This window comes from Formica exsecta, unplaced genomic scaffold (genome assembly GCF_003651465.1).
Source record: "Formica exsecta isolate Colony F162 unplaced genomic scaffold, ASM365146v1 scaffold11, whole genome shotgun sequence".
NCBI classification, from domain to species: domain Eukaryota; kingdom Metazoa; phylum Arthropoda; class Insecta; order Hymenoptera; family Formicidae; genus Formica; species Formica exsecta.
Window position 1 is genome coordinate 1,704,794 of NW_021848439.1, and position 19,169 is coordinate 1,723,962.

At 41.0% G+C, this 19,169-nt stretch overlaps 1 protein-coding gene across 3 annotated transcripts in view; it reads left to right on the forward strand.

The window, feature by feature from the left end:
• Positions 1–19,169, forward strand: part of LOC115235756 (teneurin-m) — a 51,207-nt gene that overhangs the window by 5,272 nt on the left and 26,766 nt on the right. For all 3 annotated transcript variants that reach the window (XM_029807716.1, XM_029807726.1, XM_029807733.1), the window contains exon 2: positions 14,898–15,080. In XM_029807716.1, the coding sequence (XP_029663576.1) occupies positions 14,898–15,080 (183 nt within the window). The remainder of the gene's footprint in view (positions 1–14,897; positions 15,081–19,169) is intronic.

A 19,169-nucleotide genomic window follows, 5' to 3' on the forward strand; every position in this document is an offset into this window, starting at 1 on the left:
TGGCAATAAACTTAGGTATCATCCTGAACATAACATAGTTATTTTGCAGTCGAAATAAATAGTGTTTTCGGTTGGTCTCGATATAATTGAAGCCATTCTTTTTAGATGACCTATAATTCGTAACAAAATTTGGGAAACAAAATTTGGGAAACAAAATTTTATTTTTAATTTTATATGTCGTGTAGAAAACATTTGAAGAAGTAAAATGCACACATATTAAAATATGTGACACAAAAAATTATAAATGGATTTGTTTTAATTTTTATCGAGATTATATATAAATCGAATTATAAGTATTAAAATAAATAAAACTTATCTGAATAATAGAGACGTCACACTAAACGATGCATTACACACATACACAATATATGATTCTCGGATTAATTTAAATTTAAATTTCAACGAAAACTGTGTATATCCTTTTGACAGAATAATTTTTAAAACTGCGGTGGTTTTGCTATTATTAATATCTGTATATAAACTCGATCCAGCTTTAGAATAGGTCATAGAAGGTTTATTATAAAACCGTAAAAAAAAATAACAGTTAATGAAAACATATACATGGAATTTGAATTCAGCTACATTTTTAACGGATATACAAAATGTACTCGATTAAAATGAATTAATAATCATCCCTGAATACACGCATTGTGTTTCGTCCGCGCACGCGAGACGCACATATAATAAACTCCCCATTAACGACAGAACTCTCTTCACGCGTCTAGCCGTAATATTATATTATAATCGCGCTGAGATCTTCCGACGTGTATTAAGTCGTTGAACACGATGTCCAGAATTACCGACGTACGAGGGAGAGAAAGAGAGAGAGAGAGAGAGAGAGAGAGGGAGTCTTTGTAATAACCTTCACGGAGAGCGAGCGCGCGCCTATTACCGCCTCGAGCGCTAAAATACCTATATGACGGGGCCGGCCTTCTTGAATTACGCGGCAGGCTGCTTCGTCGAGATTAACGTCTCGTAATAACAAGCGCGCGAGAGCGGCGATGGTGTAAGGTGGTGCACACGGGGTTTACCCTCCTCGCCCCTTCTCCCTTCTCTCTTCCTCGGCCGAAGGGAAGAAACGATCCGAGGCGACGATCCACGGTCGAGTAGCAGCTCTCCCGGCAACGGCAAGGCGGCAGCTTCGATTCCTCGTTAGAGGCACGTGCGTGGTTATCGGTTACTCGTCTACCAAGGTCTCTACAAGACGGTCCGGTTCGCCGCTACGCAGTCTAATTGCTGGCAAAGTTCACGTCGGGATAAAGGCGCGCCCTTCCTCTGTATACGCGGGGGGCGAGAGATCCAAGGACCTTGGTAGAGAAGGACGAGAGCCGACAAGCAATTACCGTCCCTCGGATCGATAGAGTCGATCTGCCACCGGTGTCATTATCGTTAGGTGGACGAAGAGAAACTGCGCTCTTCCTCTTTTGTCTCCCGTCTCGCTTCCTCCCTTTCTCTCTCCTCGGTGCTTCATCGAGTGAGACCGCCGCAAAACTTTGATGCTGCGATGCGGATGCGAAATTGAATAATCTCGCGGTTTCGTCCTATCGTGCGACACCGCGAACTTGAACTCTTCAGCGTGATCGAGACTCTGATGTCGTTTACCAGATTTCTAAGGATTGGACGTGCTCGAGCGAGCGTGCCGCGGATCGATGAAATCGCGCTCTTACATTTCTTCCATTTACAACGAGATGATTAAGAACAGTCAAAATATAATATTAACATTTTTAATATATACATTAGAAATACATAAAAATATTTACATTCAAAATGTTGAAAATTTTAATTAGATTTAACATTTCAACTTATATGTGATAATAAAAACAAGATTATCTAAAAATTAAAAAAATTAATATTGGCTCGTATTCTCTGAAAAATCTAAGCAAAGTAATAAAAAAAATTATTTTATTTATTCTATATATTACAAAATGTATAATATCATATTATTTTGTATTATAAAATAAGATTTCCTGGGTAGGGAGAAGTCTGATAATCTTTCTCTCGAACAGAACTGAATGGAATGATTATGAAGAGCATCATTAGTTATATCATCATAATATAAAATCATATCTAAATAATAGGCCACATATACATATATGTAACGCGCGTACACAATATAATGTACATAATGTACACAATATATCCTTTCTTAGCGCAACCTACTGAATTTGTTTGCTTACTCCGCATCTTGTTTCTCGGGATCGACGAAACTGCCATTTTCCTCGGATAGTGGAGGAAGTCATTTCGACTGAACCGTAAAACGCATCGTACCGTGCCCGGCCAAACTTTAATACATACGCCTCGGCGGATGCCGCACTCGAAATTGAGCAATCTTGCACCCCATGAAGCTATCCTGCATCGCAAACTTGCAACTTTGGTATTCCTAGAGTGCCTCGACCACTGGCCAACTAATTTAGTGGTTTCCTTAGTACGAGACGAACTCGACACTTTTGGTCATGAAATTGGTATCCCATTGGTCCATGGGCACCGTTGCCGGATAGAATCTTGTTTACAGTCTTATTAAAATAGTTTATCATGATTATCTTGTTCGCATATTTTAAACACAAGCAAATTTACATTCGACATTTAAAAAAGAATTAATTATTCAGCATATTAGAAAATCAGTGGTTACATCTTTTTATTTTAATTCTAAAAGAACATATATATGAATTAAAAATACATAAAATAGTGATGCATATTAAATCTCAATGTCGAAATGAAAAGAGAATGTTGTGAAATCGATTATTTGAAGGATAAAAAATGTATCTCTCTGGCGAAGCGCATTAAAGCTTCCTTCGACAACTTGTGCACGGTACAGCGAAAAGAAAAAGAGAGAAAGAGAGAGAGAGAGAGAGAGAGAGAGAGAGAGAGAGAGAGAGAACCCTTCCTGCCGATTTAACAAAATCTCGACTCTTATTAATAGCGCACGGCTACGGGTATCGGTTATCCGTTCGCTCGCGAGAGTCGCTTCGGGAAATGTGATTGCTCGAGCAAAAGTTCGGCGGAGCGGCGGGGAATCTCAGTGGCATAAGGACGACTGGTCCTGGGGACGAACGATCCCCAGAATCGTCTTCTACGACCTCCTCTCGTCGCGGCGGGCCTCCTTCCAATATCCACGAGCTGCCAAACGCAGAATCCCCCGTCTCTCCCTCTCTCTCTCTCTTTCCTCCCCTCGCCCGCATCGTCCTCCCGGATCTCCTTACCCTTTCTACCTACCTACCTACCCTGCCGCTCTACCTCCCCTTGTACTCTTCTCCCCTTACCCGTTTCCTTCCTTCTTCCCTCTTCCTCTCCGATGGCAACCCATCTACCTCGCCTCGCTCTATCCTCGCCAAACGGCCGCGCGGCATCGATTTTAACCACGGCTTTGCGGATTTATTTCGGCGCCCTGTGTGCCTCAACCGATCCGAGAGACAGAGAGAGAACCGTGTATGATATTTCAAGCGTATTTCTCTAAAGAAATTATTTTCTTTCGCTCGATTACGGACGTAAGGAAAAAATCGCAACGTGAGAGATTGTGAAAATATCATAAGGGAAGCTAGTACTATATACAAATGTCGCATGTACATTGGCATTAAATTTCGTACAACACAGTTATCGCGACAATCTCAGACCTCTCCTGCACGAAATTCCAGGATGAGAATCCAATAAACATTTACGATTTCGTTCACTGCTTCATAAGAAAACGAGTTAACCTCCGAGGTTGCCGAAAGGATTCGACGTAACATAAAATTTAGATTCACGATTCAAGTTTTACATAATAATAACGATCGAGAATTGATATTAATAATTTTTATAAATACTTTTATATATAAAAATCTTTTTTGTGTCTAGAAATGTTAGAAAGAATTTTTCTTCCTCTACTTATAATTCCGTACAACGGAGGGAGGAGATCTTGTATGTTTCCGTAACGCAATTTAGCGTAGAAGTAAATCCACGTCGTACCGCGGACATAACGGATGATCGCGTTGCGGACATCGTTGGCAGATATACCAGGCGAGTTCCGGCGAGATCTATCGACCTATCGACGCCTGCTATGAGCGCGGGCCCTATTCATTAGGTACGTGCGCCGCGAGAAATCCGAGGATTCGAAAGTTTCCAACGAGGTAAAAGGGGGATGTTGAGATGGGAGGTGGGAGGGAGAATCGGCGCGTCCTAAATCACTCCTTTCTTTACGTAGGTGTACTAACGACTTCGCCTCCTCCGCAGTCTGTAATTAATAGTCGGACCGCGTTCCCCGGATCCTATATCACCGTAAAGGGAACGCGCTCGCTCGCGAGATAGCTGTAGATAGATCGTATTAGGTTCGTAGGACGTAGATCGTAGAGGCCGATATAGATAGTCTCGCATGCCATCGGACAAGAGCGATCGAACGAGAAACGCGATCGCCTAGAAGGCGATTTCTATCGACTGTTAATTGCGCCGATTAACGGATACCGATGTCAAAAAGCCGGTTAACGCCCGCGCGCATCCGTTCGTTACTACTAATTAATTCCACGCTCCTTCTCCGTCTCTCTCGCGCGATAAGACACAGGTAAGGTCCGCTAATCCGTGTACAGATCGTAGATTTCCAATTGCCCGTGTCGATCGTAAACAGCCGGGATAATGTAACGCGGGGGGATACATACGCTCGTCGGATCTGCGCGAGATACATGGGTAATCGTTAGCAGCGCTTTACGATCCACGCTATTACGATAAACGATAAAACACTGGAGCTCTATTAAACTGCCGTTTGATAAATAGCCGTTGCAGCCGGCGCGCGCGAACGATTTCCCTTCGAAAGCCGATCTCCTGAAGCACGTTGCTCCTGATTACGCAAAACTCTCGATGTAACTATTAAGAGTCGTGTCTCTACTGTTCGGCCTGCAGATTCAACGATAGTGTGAAATGTCTGGAAGCTACTGCCGAGATACTGGGTTTGCACCCGCGGTTGTTTATATTAATTAATTTCACAAAGATTATCCGCTTGCATGCATTGAATCAGCCAATCAATTACGATATTAAATAATGAAAAAAAAAAGATTTATATTTTGCAATGAATTTTTACAATGTTTGGAAAGTAATGAAGAATGCAAATTTTGTCGGTGAAATATTACCCGTTATATCTTTTTTTTTTTTATATACTTATAAATTGTTGGGATGAGAGACAAAATTATATTTGGTAGCTATTTTTCATTACATTTTATAATCTGTACTTGTGTACAAGTCATATACGTGTAAGTTGGCGAATTTTATTTTACGAGTATAAACACAAGAGAGAGAGAGAGAGAGAGCGTATACATTATTTGACATATATAAATTTGGGATATAATAAAAACATAAACCTATATTCCATTATTCTTATTACTCGTATCTGCAAATAAAAGCAAGCGAGTATCTCGGATCAAAGCAGTAAACCTGTAATATAGTTCTCGCATTACCAGTTGATGCGGCAATTCTCTCGAGACGGGAATCGAGCTGGTATATCGGTGATGTTTAGCCCCGTGGTTTCGAGCCGACCACTCATCTCGTGAAACAATAATGCGACTCGCACGACGATGAAGGGCACCGATCCGCGACGATTGCGGGTCCGTAATCCACCCACGCGCACCGGATCGGCGAGGCCCTTCGGATTCCCCCCTTCTCCGAAGGGGGGAGACGATTTATCCGCGGTGTCCGTTGTAACCTGGCGCGAACCGTAAAGAGAGAATCGTCGCTCGCTATCGGATTGTTCGGCGTATTATGACGTCTACGGCTCGACGAGAGAATCGCCCACAAGGGATCGTCGATATTACGATCATCGATCGGCGATAATGGCCGGGGCAACGCGGACACGTGGGCGAGATACAAGCACAAGCTCGCCGACTCTCAACCGCAAAAGTTTGTCGATGGGAACGGCGACTCGGCGATTCCAGGGTGTTAGCGGTTGTTTCGCTCCAATGCGTTTCTTTTCGCCGCCAAATTACAGCAATTTTACAAGCGACTTTCTTCGCCGTCCGATGTGTTTGGAAGTTTGAAATTGCAATTGCCGTTGCGCATTCGCGACCGGAAACATTTATCATTGTTAAGAATGATTAAAATTGTCGAAACTAAAAAAATAAATACAGAAAAAAGATCGAACTGCTCTAAATAATTGTAATATCAATTTTTTATTGAAAGAACGAATTTCGTCTCGAATTTAAAGGCGTGTTTGTAATTTAGATAGATATACGTAACGAGAAATGTACATTCGGAAACTATCGGGAAACGGGCATTCGAAAAATTCAAAGTTTCAACGCACGTGTGTCTCCTTAATTGGCGTGAGGGCATGTGAAACCGGTCGTACGATACGCGACCTGTTCGGCGATCGCTCGCGTGAACGCCGAACAACAATGTTTTCCGCATGTTTTGGCTCGCCAATGTAGTCCGCCGAAAACAGGGTACCAATTATATCGGCCCCAATTTCTGACATTCCGCATTTTGTTGGCGAACACTTCATATTCGGTCGATGTTCTCGATAGATACTCTCCCATGAGAATAAGAGACCTTTTACATGAGCAAATAAAAAAGATATTATCATTAAAAATAGCGGTAAATTGCTACATAGTACATTTTTACATTAATAATATGAAATTTATATGACATTATTCATAATACTTATGAGCATTATTGATTAATACATATTTTGAGAAAAAGTTAAGTGTGTTGCCAATTTGTCATGATTCTATTTTGCAAAATGCGAATAATCAAAAAAATTAAAAAATAATTACTATTGCGTTCACGAAATTTACATTCTGAAACTTTATTGTTTCTATTGCAAACAAAAGAAAAATTATATCAAATATATAATATAAAATATTATATTTGATTTGGAATTTGGACGAGAGAGAAAGATGAAAATAAGGACTGCGCTATTTGACTAATAACAATTTTTATGCGGGATGTCAGGGATATATCCTGCGAGAGCTTTGACATGAAAGCGAAAGGTAAAGAGCAAGCGAGAGAGAGAGAGAGAGAGAGTTAAGGATCGTGCGCTCGCTCGAGTTCACACGATCAGACGCTTTGATTTCGATCTCCGTTTCCCGTCTGGAAAATGCCTCGCCTCTCGACGCTCGGCTCAACCTTTCCAATCGGTCCGAAGAAGAAAGAATCGCCGAGAGGGCGTCGTATCGAGGTGCGCGCGCGCGCGTGCTTCGCGGAGGTCCACTCGACATACCAGACAGACACGCCGGGTCGTAAAGAGAAAGAAGGAGCGACTGGCCATTTTCGCGCGGCGGCTTTTCCACCACTGTGCGCGCGCGGCGCGTGCACGGCACATAAATTCTAATGGGAAACGAATTAAGCCGCCCCATTTTCTCGCCCGAGCCCCTCTCTTATTCTCGCCGAACGTGAAAAGTTTTCAGCGTAACTCTGGCACCGGCGAAAAGAGATCTGCCCAGATATATCGCACTTAATGCAACTGCGCACATATTATACGTACGTGCGTAATAGTTTCCGCCGAGACGCACAGGAAATTTTTCGGACCATGTGTCATCCAAGGCACCGGCTTAAATACGATAGTGTGTTTGGTCGGAATGAATTATACGTTTTAGAGACCTGCCGCGCTGAATGTGTCGGCGTTATTATAGTCCGATGAGAGAACGTATTATAACTCGATTTAAATTCACGCGAGATTAAAATAGATACATGTATATATAATTCCATTAGAGAGAATGCCATAGTTTTGCCGCGCGCTGCTAACGAGCTTTCCTAATTTCAGTTTTCCTAATTCGCAGCTGCAAATATACACGCGGCAAGCGAGTTGCGTTATTAGTTCACGTATACATATGTACGCGTGCTCTTTGTAGCGAGCCGTATTTCGTTTGTAGGTTTTCCGAGTTTTCATTGTGATTTTTTCTTCGGAACGGGCCGCGCGCGCCGGAGTTTCTACGTTTCAAAGAGAGAACGCGGGGGAAGCATCTCTTTTTTTTTTTTCTTCTTTATCAACTACCATTTATTTCGACTTCCGTCCCTGTTAACTTCCGCGGACTTGGCCGTCGTGGAAAAGCTAATTTCTATTTTCCAGGACACCGGTGTGCCGTGAAAAATCCAATGGTCGAGCTGGGGGCGGGAAAACGTTCCACGAATTCTCGCTGCTCTCCGACTTCGTTTTCGGTCTAACCTGCTGCCTTTATTTTCGAGCCACGTAAATTCTAATAGGAAACGAATTAAGTCTCTTTTTTTCCTCTCCCTCTTTTTCCCCTCTTTCTCTCTCTCTTTATTTCTCTCTTTCCTCGGCAATTCCTCCTTCTCGTAGAGTTTCCACTTTGTCCGTAGGAAAAACGAGCGGCGCCGCCGCCATGCCATTCCGCGCGGTTTAAGGCCGCTGAGAGATGCGATGCTCGACTTCATGGTACAGATGTTGGTGCATTCGAACTTATACGGACGTGCAGGGCCGGCGTAGAAAATTATTTCACAGAATTACTGGTGAATACTGTGAAAAATAATAGATCTCAAAGTTTCTGTATATGTGTGGTCGTAGTGTATGTGTACATCATATAAATTATTCATTTCAATTTTACTTAAAACTTTTATTTAAATAAATTATTCTCCTTTTTATATTACTATACAAAAAGAAATAGTACATATTATACATCAGAATAAAAAAGTAATTATGAAGAATAAAAAAACTGTAAACATACAGAAAATGTAGCGAAATATCAATAATGTATATGTATATGAAAATATTTGTACACTTGATCGTCACATAGTTCGATATATATATATATTCGAGATTTCCCGTAAAATCTCCAGCCGGAGATCCCGGCCCTGTCCGGACGTGTATATATCTCTACGTACGCGCGAAAATATATGTAACAAGAGGATAAGGGACGTGGTGCTTTCACACATAGGGCGTAGAACGAGCGAGGGTAAAGAACCGCCGCGCTATCGGCCCTCCATCCATCCCCCTCCGCCCTTTCCGACCGTCCGCCCGTCCACCCCACATCTCTTTCCCCCTGCACCGCGTCTCCTCCGACTTCCAATTAAAACTGTTTCGCCCTACCCTGTGCCTTTTTCCCTCTTTTCCCCTGGCGCGGTCGGTCCGCCTCTTCATTTTTCAAGATTTTCCTCTGATGCCAGAAGGAAGCGAGAAAGAGGGTCTCGAGAGGGCTTTTCCTTCGCTCTCGGGTCACTCAACGACGAAAATCTCCTAACGTGACGTAATGCGACGATGTCGCGCGCACCCGACCCGTCGATAAAACGAGAGGCTCGACTTGATTCGTTTCTGAAGAACGAAAACGCGAAGATTAGTGATGATTATCGGCAAGCCAGTGTCAGAAGCCAGTCGCGATCACTGAATTAACAAAGTACGAGTATCTTTATAATTGGATATAGGACGATATACTCTATTTTGAAAATTAAATTCTGTTTTTATAAAAAAGAATAATTTATTTATATAAAAATTTTAATTAAAATTTAAATGAAATATGAAAGATTAATTTATTTATTTATTTTAATGAAATACAATTTCAATAAAAATATGGAAGTTATAGTGAGAATAAAGAGAGAATATATACGAGATATATATATACATATCAAATTGATAATACTAAGACGATAAAATAGATTACATCGCGAAACTAGACGATCAAGCGCGATAGATCGCGATTTCAAGGAGCAATGGCAGATCCAGGAAAAATCTTTGATTATGTTAGGAATACGATACTTTATTTTGCGCAACATCTTTATGAGACTAATCGCGCGCGTAATTTAGCGTTTTATATATCTTAATTAAATTATAGTAAATTGATACAGGTGCGCACACACTCGAGAGATGGATGCACCGCGAATGCACGGCGGAAAATTTTCGCGAGAAGTTCCGGATATTGCGATAAATTGTAAACGCTACCCGATATTAGAACGACGTAGTGATTCCCTACAGTAAAGTGGTTGTTCCACAAATTCTGGCATGGCTTCCATACATAAGTTCTAGGGTAGTACAAGGAGATGGGTGGACAGCGTATATACGTGAACTTAAGATAATTCAACCGCTTTAGGATTCACCGGAAAAGCAGGAGGATCTCCAGCACATATCCAATGTTGTGTGCGATGCAATTGATGGAAGAACTAAAATAGCGTGTATATATATATATATATCCGTTTTTGATAGTATTTTTGTAACATTCTCTCCCATTCTTTTGCGCGTGTAATTTAAGCAATTTATCAGGAATCACTTCATTCGAAAGTGAATCTAAGATGTAACAATTATTTTTAACTTTACGAAGATTCAGTAACCTCGTTATAAGCTTAAACAATCTCTCACTTTGATTGGTTTAATTTATGAATAGCGTATTTATATATACATGCAAATTATTCGCGTCTTCGGCGAAATCGTATATCGATATTTGCGACAAAAATAGTTACCCTTTTAAATATTTAAGATTATATATCTCTTCCTCTTAAAAGAAAATTAGTAGGCTACAAATATGTCTAAAATAAGAAAGTAATCTCATCTCACACATACACACAAATTTTTTGTTATACGAGAAAGTCAAATTCATTCTATGCTTATAATTTACATATATATTTTTGCAGAAAATTCTATATATATAGTCACGTATATTTAATATAATTATGAAAAATGAAATAAATGTATAGGGGCACGAACTGTAGATAAGCAAGTCTTTTTAATTACTAGATTTATGAAACTACAATTTCTATATACGAAGATTGTGGTTCTCACACGACTACCGCTGGCACGTGGAAATATGCGGAGCTTTATCCGGCGCGCGATATAGTATTAATTCGTTTCGCTCTGAAAGCTAATCCAGACACAAGACTAACCCTTGTTCATTTTCTTCGTCCTGCACCCCAAAATTCGTCCACTCTGCTCTTTGATACGTGACCAGGCTCCCGAATCGTTTGTTCACTTTTCCCCTCCTAAATCTCTGTGGATATTACTACGATGTTGCTTTATACGGCATTTTATCCCGGAACGTTTTCACACGAGTCGTATTTTTTCAGTGAAAAAGAAGTGGCGTGAGTACAATTTATATCTTTTATCGGAAACGGATATTCAAAACTTAAACAATCCACAATGCACAGCGAATTATTTTATTTAATACATTACCTCTGTTTTACTCTTTTTTTTTTTTAATTTCATATTTACACTATAAATTATCATTGATTATTATTATTATTGTATAAAATTATAATCGCATACTATTATTTAATTAAAATAATCATCGTTGTGCTGTCGAATTATACTTATAATATCAAATTAATAAAAAATTTATCTAACAAAAACCAAATTGATTAATATTATTGGTAACCAATTTAGATAAATCCACTTAAAGATTGTCCATTTCGAAATTCGATTAAAACCATGAAGAGGCACTTGACGGGATCGGATTGCGTCACGACATGATACGCGACCAATCGGTATCGAGATTTAGCTTTCTTTCCTCATACGGTCGTCCCAGTTAGTCTTTCCGTGTCGAAAGAACACGTCCAATGATCCGAAGACAATCTGACGATCTGGGTGGAGAGCCTCTTGATTCCACCGGCGAACGCTCCGTTCCCGGTTTCCGTACCTGGGATCCCGAAAAAAAAGGAGAAGGAGGGGAGAAGTACCTCCTCTAATAAATTCCATTAGGCATGGGCTCTTGCGCGTAAGGGCCCCGATATTATGTTACGCGTTTTGACGTGCGCTCTCAATAGGCGCGCATCCATTACGCGCGGGCCCGGTGTGCGACACCGGTCTCCTTCGAGGTCAGAACTCATTCAAGCAACCGGGACACGGTCCTTTGGTGCCCTACCACCGATCTTGGGATCCCTTCACCGACGAGGACCCAATCCGCGCAAACCAGGCGAGCATAATTCGATTCACGAATGCTTCGCTTCTTCCTCTACCCGCGCGCGCGTCCTTTGTCGCGCGATGCTCATCCTGGATACCGGATAGCGGCACGCAAGATCCTGCCTTTTGTCAGTGCTCCCACTTTCTCTCTCTCTCTCTCTCTCTCTCACTCGATCCCGATCTCTCTTTCGGTCTGTTTTTATTTATTCTCCTCGAGAGCGAACGACGACGAGATCGCTCGCTCGAGCTGCTAAAACGGGAAAAGGAGCGACAACGACAGGGTGAGATCCTTCAAGTAACTGTCGGGACAATACCTACTCCCGCCGATCTATTAGCAAGAATAACGACGTGCCACAGACTCTTCTGCCTCGATGGCTCTGCAAAGATGAATAGACTGAAGCGTTCGAGCTCTCTCTCGCTCTCTCTTTCTCTTTCTCTCGAATTGCGACAACGCTTCATACGTAACGAGCGGATTGAGGGGTTAACAAGTTTCAGCATTCAGGTAGAAATAGTCGACAAGACATACTGTCAATTTCAGTGTCTTCTTCATTAAAATCTCCATCGGCGGAAATTATCGCGGCTCTCTCAAACGTTTTGCATTCCGCGACAAGATGAAGGAAATGTCGCAACTACATGATTTGACTGAAAATGTTAATGTAAAAAGCCATACATATCGTACGTTTAATATTACGCGCTGATTTTGGAGTTTGTGCAGCATTGTTGTATTAATTAAAATTTAAATAGCCATCGTCGGGAATTATTAATATAAGGATTCGTGTATTTAATCGCCGAATGCATCGGAGGAATAATAAAAGGATTTCACGTTTGGTATTACGAATGTAATTATTACTAATTACAATAATATATATTAATTTGTGCTCGCAAATTATAAAATACAATAATCACAGCTTTTATATTCACGGCCCATTTTGTTTGCCTGTATTCTAGACAAACAAAAAAAGAACATTTTTTCAAAGTATCTTCTAATTTTTAAAAGCCGTGCCCTTGAAGCCTTATGTCAGTTTACGCATCTCTATCTTTATCGATGAACTTAGTAATAATATCAAATGATGCTTTTTTAGGAGAGGAGAGAGGAGGAGAAGAGGGAATTTAAAAGGAACGGTGAGAACGAAATGTCGAAACTGGGAAAGTTTGGTCGTAAAAGGGTCGAGTGCTGTTGGGTGAACCAAATCAAGGGACGGAAGAAAGGGTGACGGAGGGAGGGATGGGGAGGTCGCGTAAGCAAAGCACGAATCGAAGTTGGTAGCTACGGTAAACGGGTAGGAGGAAGGACGAAGGGGAGACGAGCACGCGATTAGACGAGATTGAGAAAGTCCTTTGTCGTCGTATGGGATAAAACTTTCTTTTTTTCTTACCGCATCTCGCTCTCTGTCTTCATCTTCCATTCGCCCGGCTCCCTTCGCTCTGCCTTTCTCTCTGTCTTCTTCGGCCGCCTCCTGTTGCGCCCTTTATCGTCCAATGAGATATCAGACGATATTCGTTACGACCAGCAGAAAAAAGTACGAACAAATCCACCTCATTGGCTGGCACTCGATGCAGAAGAAATGGCTCGAATTTCTCGTCGATTCCCTTCGGACCCTTTTTGAGCTATTTGAACTCGTCGATACAATACTCGAATTCGGATATTTGAATGATATCGATTGGTATAGTTAATCAATTATTATCAGAGATAGGCAAAATAATATCTGAAATAGAAATTTGTATATAATCTAAAACTATTTTAAAACTATTTTAAAAAATTTAGTTAATTTTACGAACTAGAAATAAATATTTTCTATACATTTTTATCTATAGCGAAAATTCTAGGGAAAATAAATTTTCAAGTAATATTTTATTTAAACGGAACTATTTAAATGTGATTGTTTGGAATAGTCTGCATTTACATTGTGTCGATCATTAATTATTATTTACATCTATATAAATCAATTGATAGCTAAAAAATTGATATATAAATTATTATCACAATGTTTTCATAAGCAAGAATAATAAAAAATAATATTTTACTATAATATCAAGGAGATATATCGAGATAAATGGTAAATTACAAGCAAAGTATTCTCTAACGCAGACACGTGAATACAAACTGTGTGTGTTGCTTGAACTATCCTTCTCTGACCGAAATTTAACTTCGCAACCGCTCGTGTTTACCCCAGTATATATACGTAAAGCTCTCGCTGAATATTGCATTTCGCGTCTAATAATATAATCTGCTAACGCTTTCGCGAGGATATGTTAAAATAAATAGCATAACAGCCTTTTATACGTTACAAATCTCCGCGCATCAGGCAACTTTTCATTTTTAATATCTCCCGACGATCTTTCCAATCCGCATGACGCATCTGCAAATCCGTGTCGTTGCCTCGCGTATTCGCGCTAACGCTCAAAAGTGAACTTTTGTTGGATTTGGCTTAAAAAAAAAAAAAATCCAGATTTGCTCGCGGATAGAGTTATATGTGCCTAGCGGTTTTCCATCTGGCATCTATCCACCCCCGACGGCCGCGATAACGGTCGACGCGTGTGAACCGCGTGCCTAATCGTGAGATCGGCTCAACCCTTTGCCAGATGAAAACCCAGACCACCTGCCCTGGATTACTTGTGAGCATTATAAGCCTCGAGACCGCCAGCCGTCCCAGATTCTGGGGCGAATCCTCGCGCCGACGTGTCGATCTAGCGCTTTTCTTACCAAACGGCCTGTACCGACTCTCTATTCTAAGGTGATCCAGTTTTAAAGAGATTCTGTATTTTCAGTCGTCAGTTAACTACCGAAAATAGTTTCGGTTTAATAAAAACGAATACCTGAACTCTTCCTTTTTACAACAGTTTAGGATGGTCGATTTTAAGTTTTATTACATCGGTGACTGAAGACAAATTACACAATGCAATAAAAGCTTGCCTTTCCAAGGAAAACATTTCAAGGCTAAACGATTTTCTTCTATTGAAAGCTTTGAAAAAATCCCTTTTACAACACGTTCACACTTTATAAACGCCGAAATATATAACTCTATTGTCAGCGTACTGAGCAATTAAAGGAGAAACCCTGTCTCAATCTTTTTAAATTAAAAACTATTTTTCATTGTTGTTGCAGGGTGTTTGTTGGACAGTTCGGCACCGCGGGGCCCGCCTGATGTGCCACCCCGTAATCCCGCAATGAGCCGGCTCAACGGAAGACTGCCAGGAAGTCACGCAGCGAGTGATCACGAACGCGATCCCGATCTCGAGCCATCCTGCCTCGTACGCACCCCATCCGGTAACTTCTACAATATACCAAGTGAGTCCGCAAGTAGGGATCATTAAGTCTGATTTAGTGGAAACGAAGAGTGAGCGGAATATATACGTGGGAAACGACGCTTTTTCCCCTTTTTCCCTCTGTGTCTATGAATACCTCGGCAAATCCGAAATTGATTCATTTTTTTGTGAAACGGAAATTCGAGTTATATTCGTCGATATTTTCTTACAGTTTTAATCATAAATTATCGCAGTAAAATGATAAACGTTCAGAGAATATTTAACGTAAGAATATTCAAATATAAAACTTTCTACAAACTTTTGTTATTTTTAATTGCTCGTAGCAGGAGAACTGTCGAGATCTCTACATCTTTATTACGAAAATTATCAAATGCAAAGAATCTGTTGGTCAAAGAATCCGTAAGCGATATTTCAGGTAATATCCGTACATTTTCCCCTTTCATCTCTCTGTCAGACACTCCGTTCTCCATTACCTTAATTAAGGGGAATATCGATCCGAGAAAACTTTTTTTTTCTCTCTTACCTGGTCAGGTAGTTCTGTCACGAAATGAAAGAGACTATTTTTGTAGCTGTCCTGATTTTCTTGTATCTCCCCGATCAATTTGTGCAAACATAAACATAAAACTCCCCGACNNNGACGCTCTTAATAATGCGGCGCGATTGCCAAAGTATCCCAACAGAAAAATATCAACACGCATCAATATTTGGCGGACGAGGAGAAGAACGCGAGCGCGAGTGTCCTGGCAGGGTGTGTCCTCCGATAATGTCGTCGATGTTTGCGCCAGCTCGTCGAAAGAAGGCTTAGGCGTGGGACGATGGCGAGTGACATCTTTTGACGAGGGTATACGTCGTAATCAGCGGTAACCAATGAGGGGGTCAGCCAACGGGGGGAGGGGGCAGCGTCAATAATTTCCAGATCCTCTCGCGCGGGAGCTCGTCGTATCTTATCGTCTCCGAGTTTTTCAAAGGCTCCTCGGAAGCCACGCTGAAGTACCTGAAATGTTCCTTTTTTACGAACTTTTCGTGCGCCTCTGTTTGCCGAAGGTATCCCGACAGTATTCTTTCGCTTTATCTTGGGAAAGCAAGGCACGTGATAGCGCCCGCGCCCGGCGAGATGCTCGCGTGTTTCGCGTGAGAAAACGCGGTTCTCTTCACGTGAAATAAAAGTTGGGAATAAAAGCCCGGGGCTTGTTGGAGTAGTTAACTTGACTCTAACAAGCCTCGAACGATTCTCAAAATTTAGTCGCCGGATTGGATCGGTCTGGTTCGGCTCGCCAACTTAGCTTTCCACGAGTAGTCTTCAAACTTGCGCTCGTATAGGCAAATTAATTACAAATTTAATTTAAAGTATTGTAACATGGAATAGCATTGCATACCAGTGGCAACTTTCCAATGAAATTTAAAAAAAAATACTCGATCCATTCGATGTCTAGAAGATGTGAAATGAAAAAAAAAAAAAGCAATAGAGATCGTGCGAATATTGGAATTGCTGTATCGCAAGTTGTTGAATACGATTATTCATGCCGCAATTTTGCATTTTTAAAATCTTTCTCGATTCTTTAGAAAATGTGCTCTCTTTAGAAAGTCCAGAACTTCAAGTTAATGCAAGATAAAGATAAATAGGTTATTTCCATATTGAGTTCAACAGCGATACTCGAATTTACTACCCCGTGCTGTGCGACGAAGGACGGTCGCTTGACGGTTTCAACTTGTCCTTCGTCCTACCACCGAGCGCACTCAAGGAAAGAAAAGGGCGTCTTGCGGCGACATTTTCCGAGGCACTCCAACGAGTGGTGCGCGTGGTATCGACTACGGAGAGAAAACAACGGCGAAACCTAACCGTTTTCACGTATAAAGTGTCCCCGGATCCGCTCGGGAATAGTGTCCGGCACACAAGAGTCGCCCGCGCACCCGGTCTCCTTCCTCTTGTTTAGCTCGTCGTAAAGATTTTTCAAATTCCACGGTCGGGCGCCGGAGGTTGACTTTTCGCCGATGCGTCTCTGTGTATGTGTGTATACCCCTTGCGTCGTTTTTCTAAAGCAAACGCTAAACCGTCTTAAAGGTTCTCTTGAAAGCCATGAGATAGCTCGACCCGTGATTTACGATCCTTCGACATATTGACTGCCCGGTTACGGCATTGCCTGACGCTTATGACTGTCTGCATAATGCTTAGCTCCATTTATAGTCGAGATTTCTCTTTTCTAGGGGGGGTTACCTTGCTCACTCATATTCGTTTTCTAGATATTCTCTAGACGAAACGTGGACCCATGTTTGTTACGGTTGTAAATTGTATAATGTGTAAATTGAAAAAGGGTTTTTACGAAAATAAAAGGACTGCGTTACTTAAAGTACATCTGTATATACTTTTGTTCTGCACATCTTTTACGACGAGCTATATAATATGTATTCACATAAAGTAACGTTCGAATTTTGTTAACCCTTTTCATTTCGTATATTTTTACATGACATTGATAACTATTTATTCATTTATACTTAAGTATTTATAATATTGAAGATGGAAGAATGTAAAATTATATATTTATTTTTCTTTATTTATTTTTATTTATACTTAAAAATATTATTCTTTTAAATTTTATTTGTTATTACTTATTTTTTATAATATTTAATTATTATTATCTATATTCAGTTTTATTTTATTTTTTTCTGTTTCTTTATTACATTTATATTTTCTCTATATTATAAAGAATAGAAATTAATTATCAAAGCTTTCTCAAGATATTTATATTTCATTCTCTGTAACATTGGATGTGTCGCATATGTTTCACGTCACTTGAGGAAATTTATTTCGCAGCTTTTAGTGAAAGTATATAACTGAAAATGATAGCGCTAGACGGAAAATTTAGTCGCTCAGATGATTTAATGCGACCAACGAAATCTCAATCCTATGCATTCAACCCTTTGCTGGGCTATCCTTCGCGCGGGGACGCCTTTCGCGAGCGCATCATCTACAGTAAATCACGTGGCAGGTCGCCAATTAGAGTGATTTCTCGCCGGCGAACCGCCGATTAGCAGATATTCCCCTCTAATTCGATTCCGGGCGATGGGGGTCGACGTCTCGTGCGCCTAAGCGTTCCGGAGGAAAAAATAAAAGCGAAAGGCACCCTCGGGGTAGAGAGCGGACTAACCCCCGAAATCACCGTAATCACGGATATCTGCCTAAATGGCATAATCACCGGATTTCGGCGGGGCCGGAGCGCCAACACCTGCAATTAGCGGCGGCTTCGGGGGGTCAGCGGCTCCGGCCTGGGCCCTCTTCTTCCCACGCCCGCGTTTTACCGATATCGCTGTGGTATGTGTAAAGGGACGAGAAAAGAGCGGGTTCTCCCCGCAGTATAAGAAGAGACAAAAGGCGCGCTGAAGTAACAAGCTCTTCATCTCTCTCTCTCTCTCTCTCTCTCTTTCTTTTTGCCTTCCGCTCCTCTTCTTTATCGAGCTTCTCGAAAATGGGTTTCGTGAAGCAGTCTCGAAAGGGGCTAAGTGTCAAGAACAACAAAGCTCGAACTCAAATGTCGCCTGCGCGCGTAAACGTGCAAAGTGGCTCATTAATATTCAAAACGCTGCTGCGGAGCGCAGCGTTTTAAATTGCGCATCGCGCATGATATCTCGCCGCACGAATAGCCGAGTTAAACTTCTAAAATTAATTCGGAGCTTCGTTATAAACGTAAATATATTTCAGCTGCGTTTCTTTCTATTTTTTATCAATCATTATATACCCGGCATTGAATATTCAATTCAGATTTCCTTTTTTTTTCCACGCGATATTTCCAGCTAATTATAAATGTTATACGTTTCATCATTTTTTGCGGCCGAAAATAAATTTTAAACGAGCATTTTATATACCCGCTCAAAAAGACTTTATATTTTATCGTCTCTCCAATAGAGATATCCTACATATTTTAGTAGAATATTACGCGAGAGAGAAACATAATAGAATTTGTGCAATTTCGTCATTTCACGTTGGAAACTTGTATTAGAGGTTCTCCCGGTTGAGGATCAACGCGTTAATACTATCACTCGTGTATATTGTTACGAATGTGATCTCTCAAACCACCATCATCCACCACTAATCATCAGTACTGTCGTCGCGACA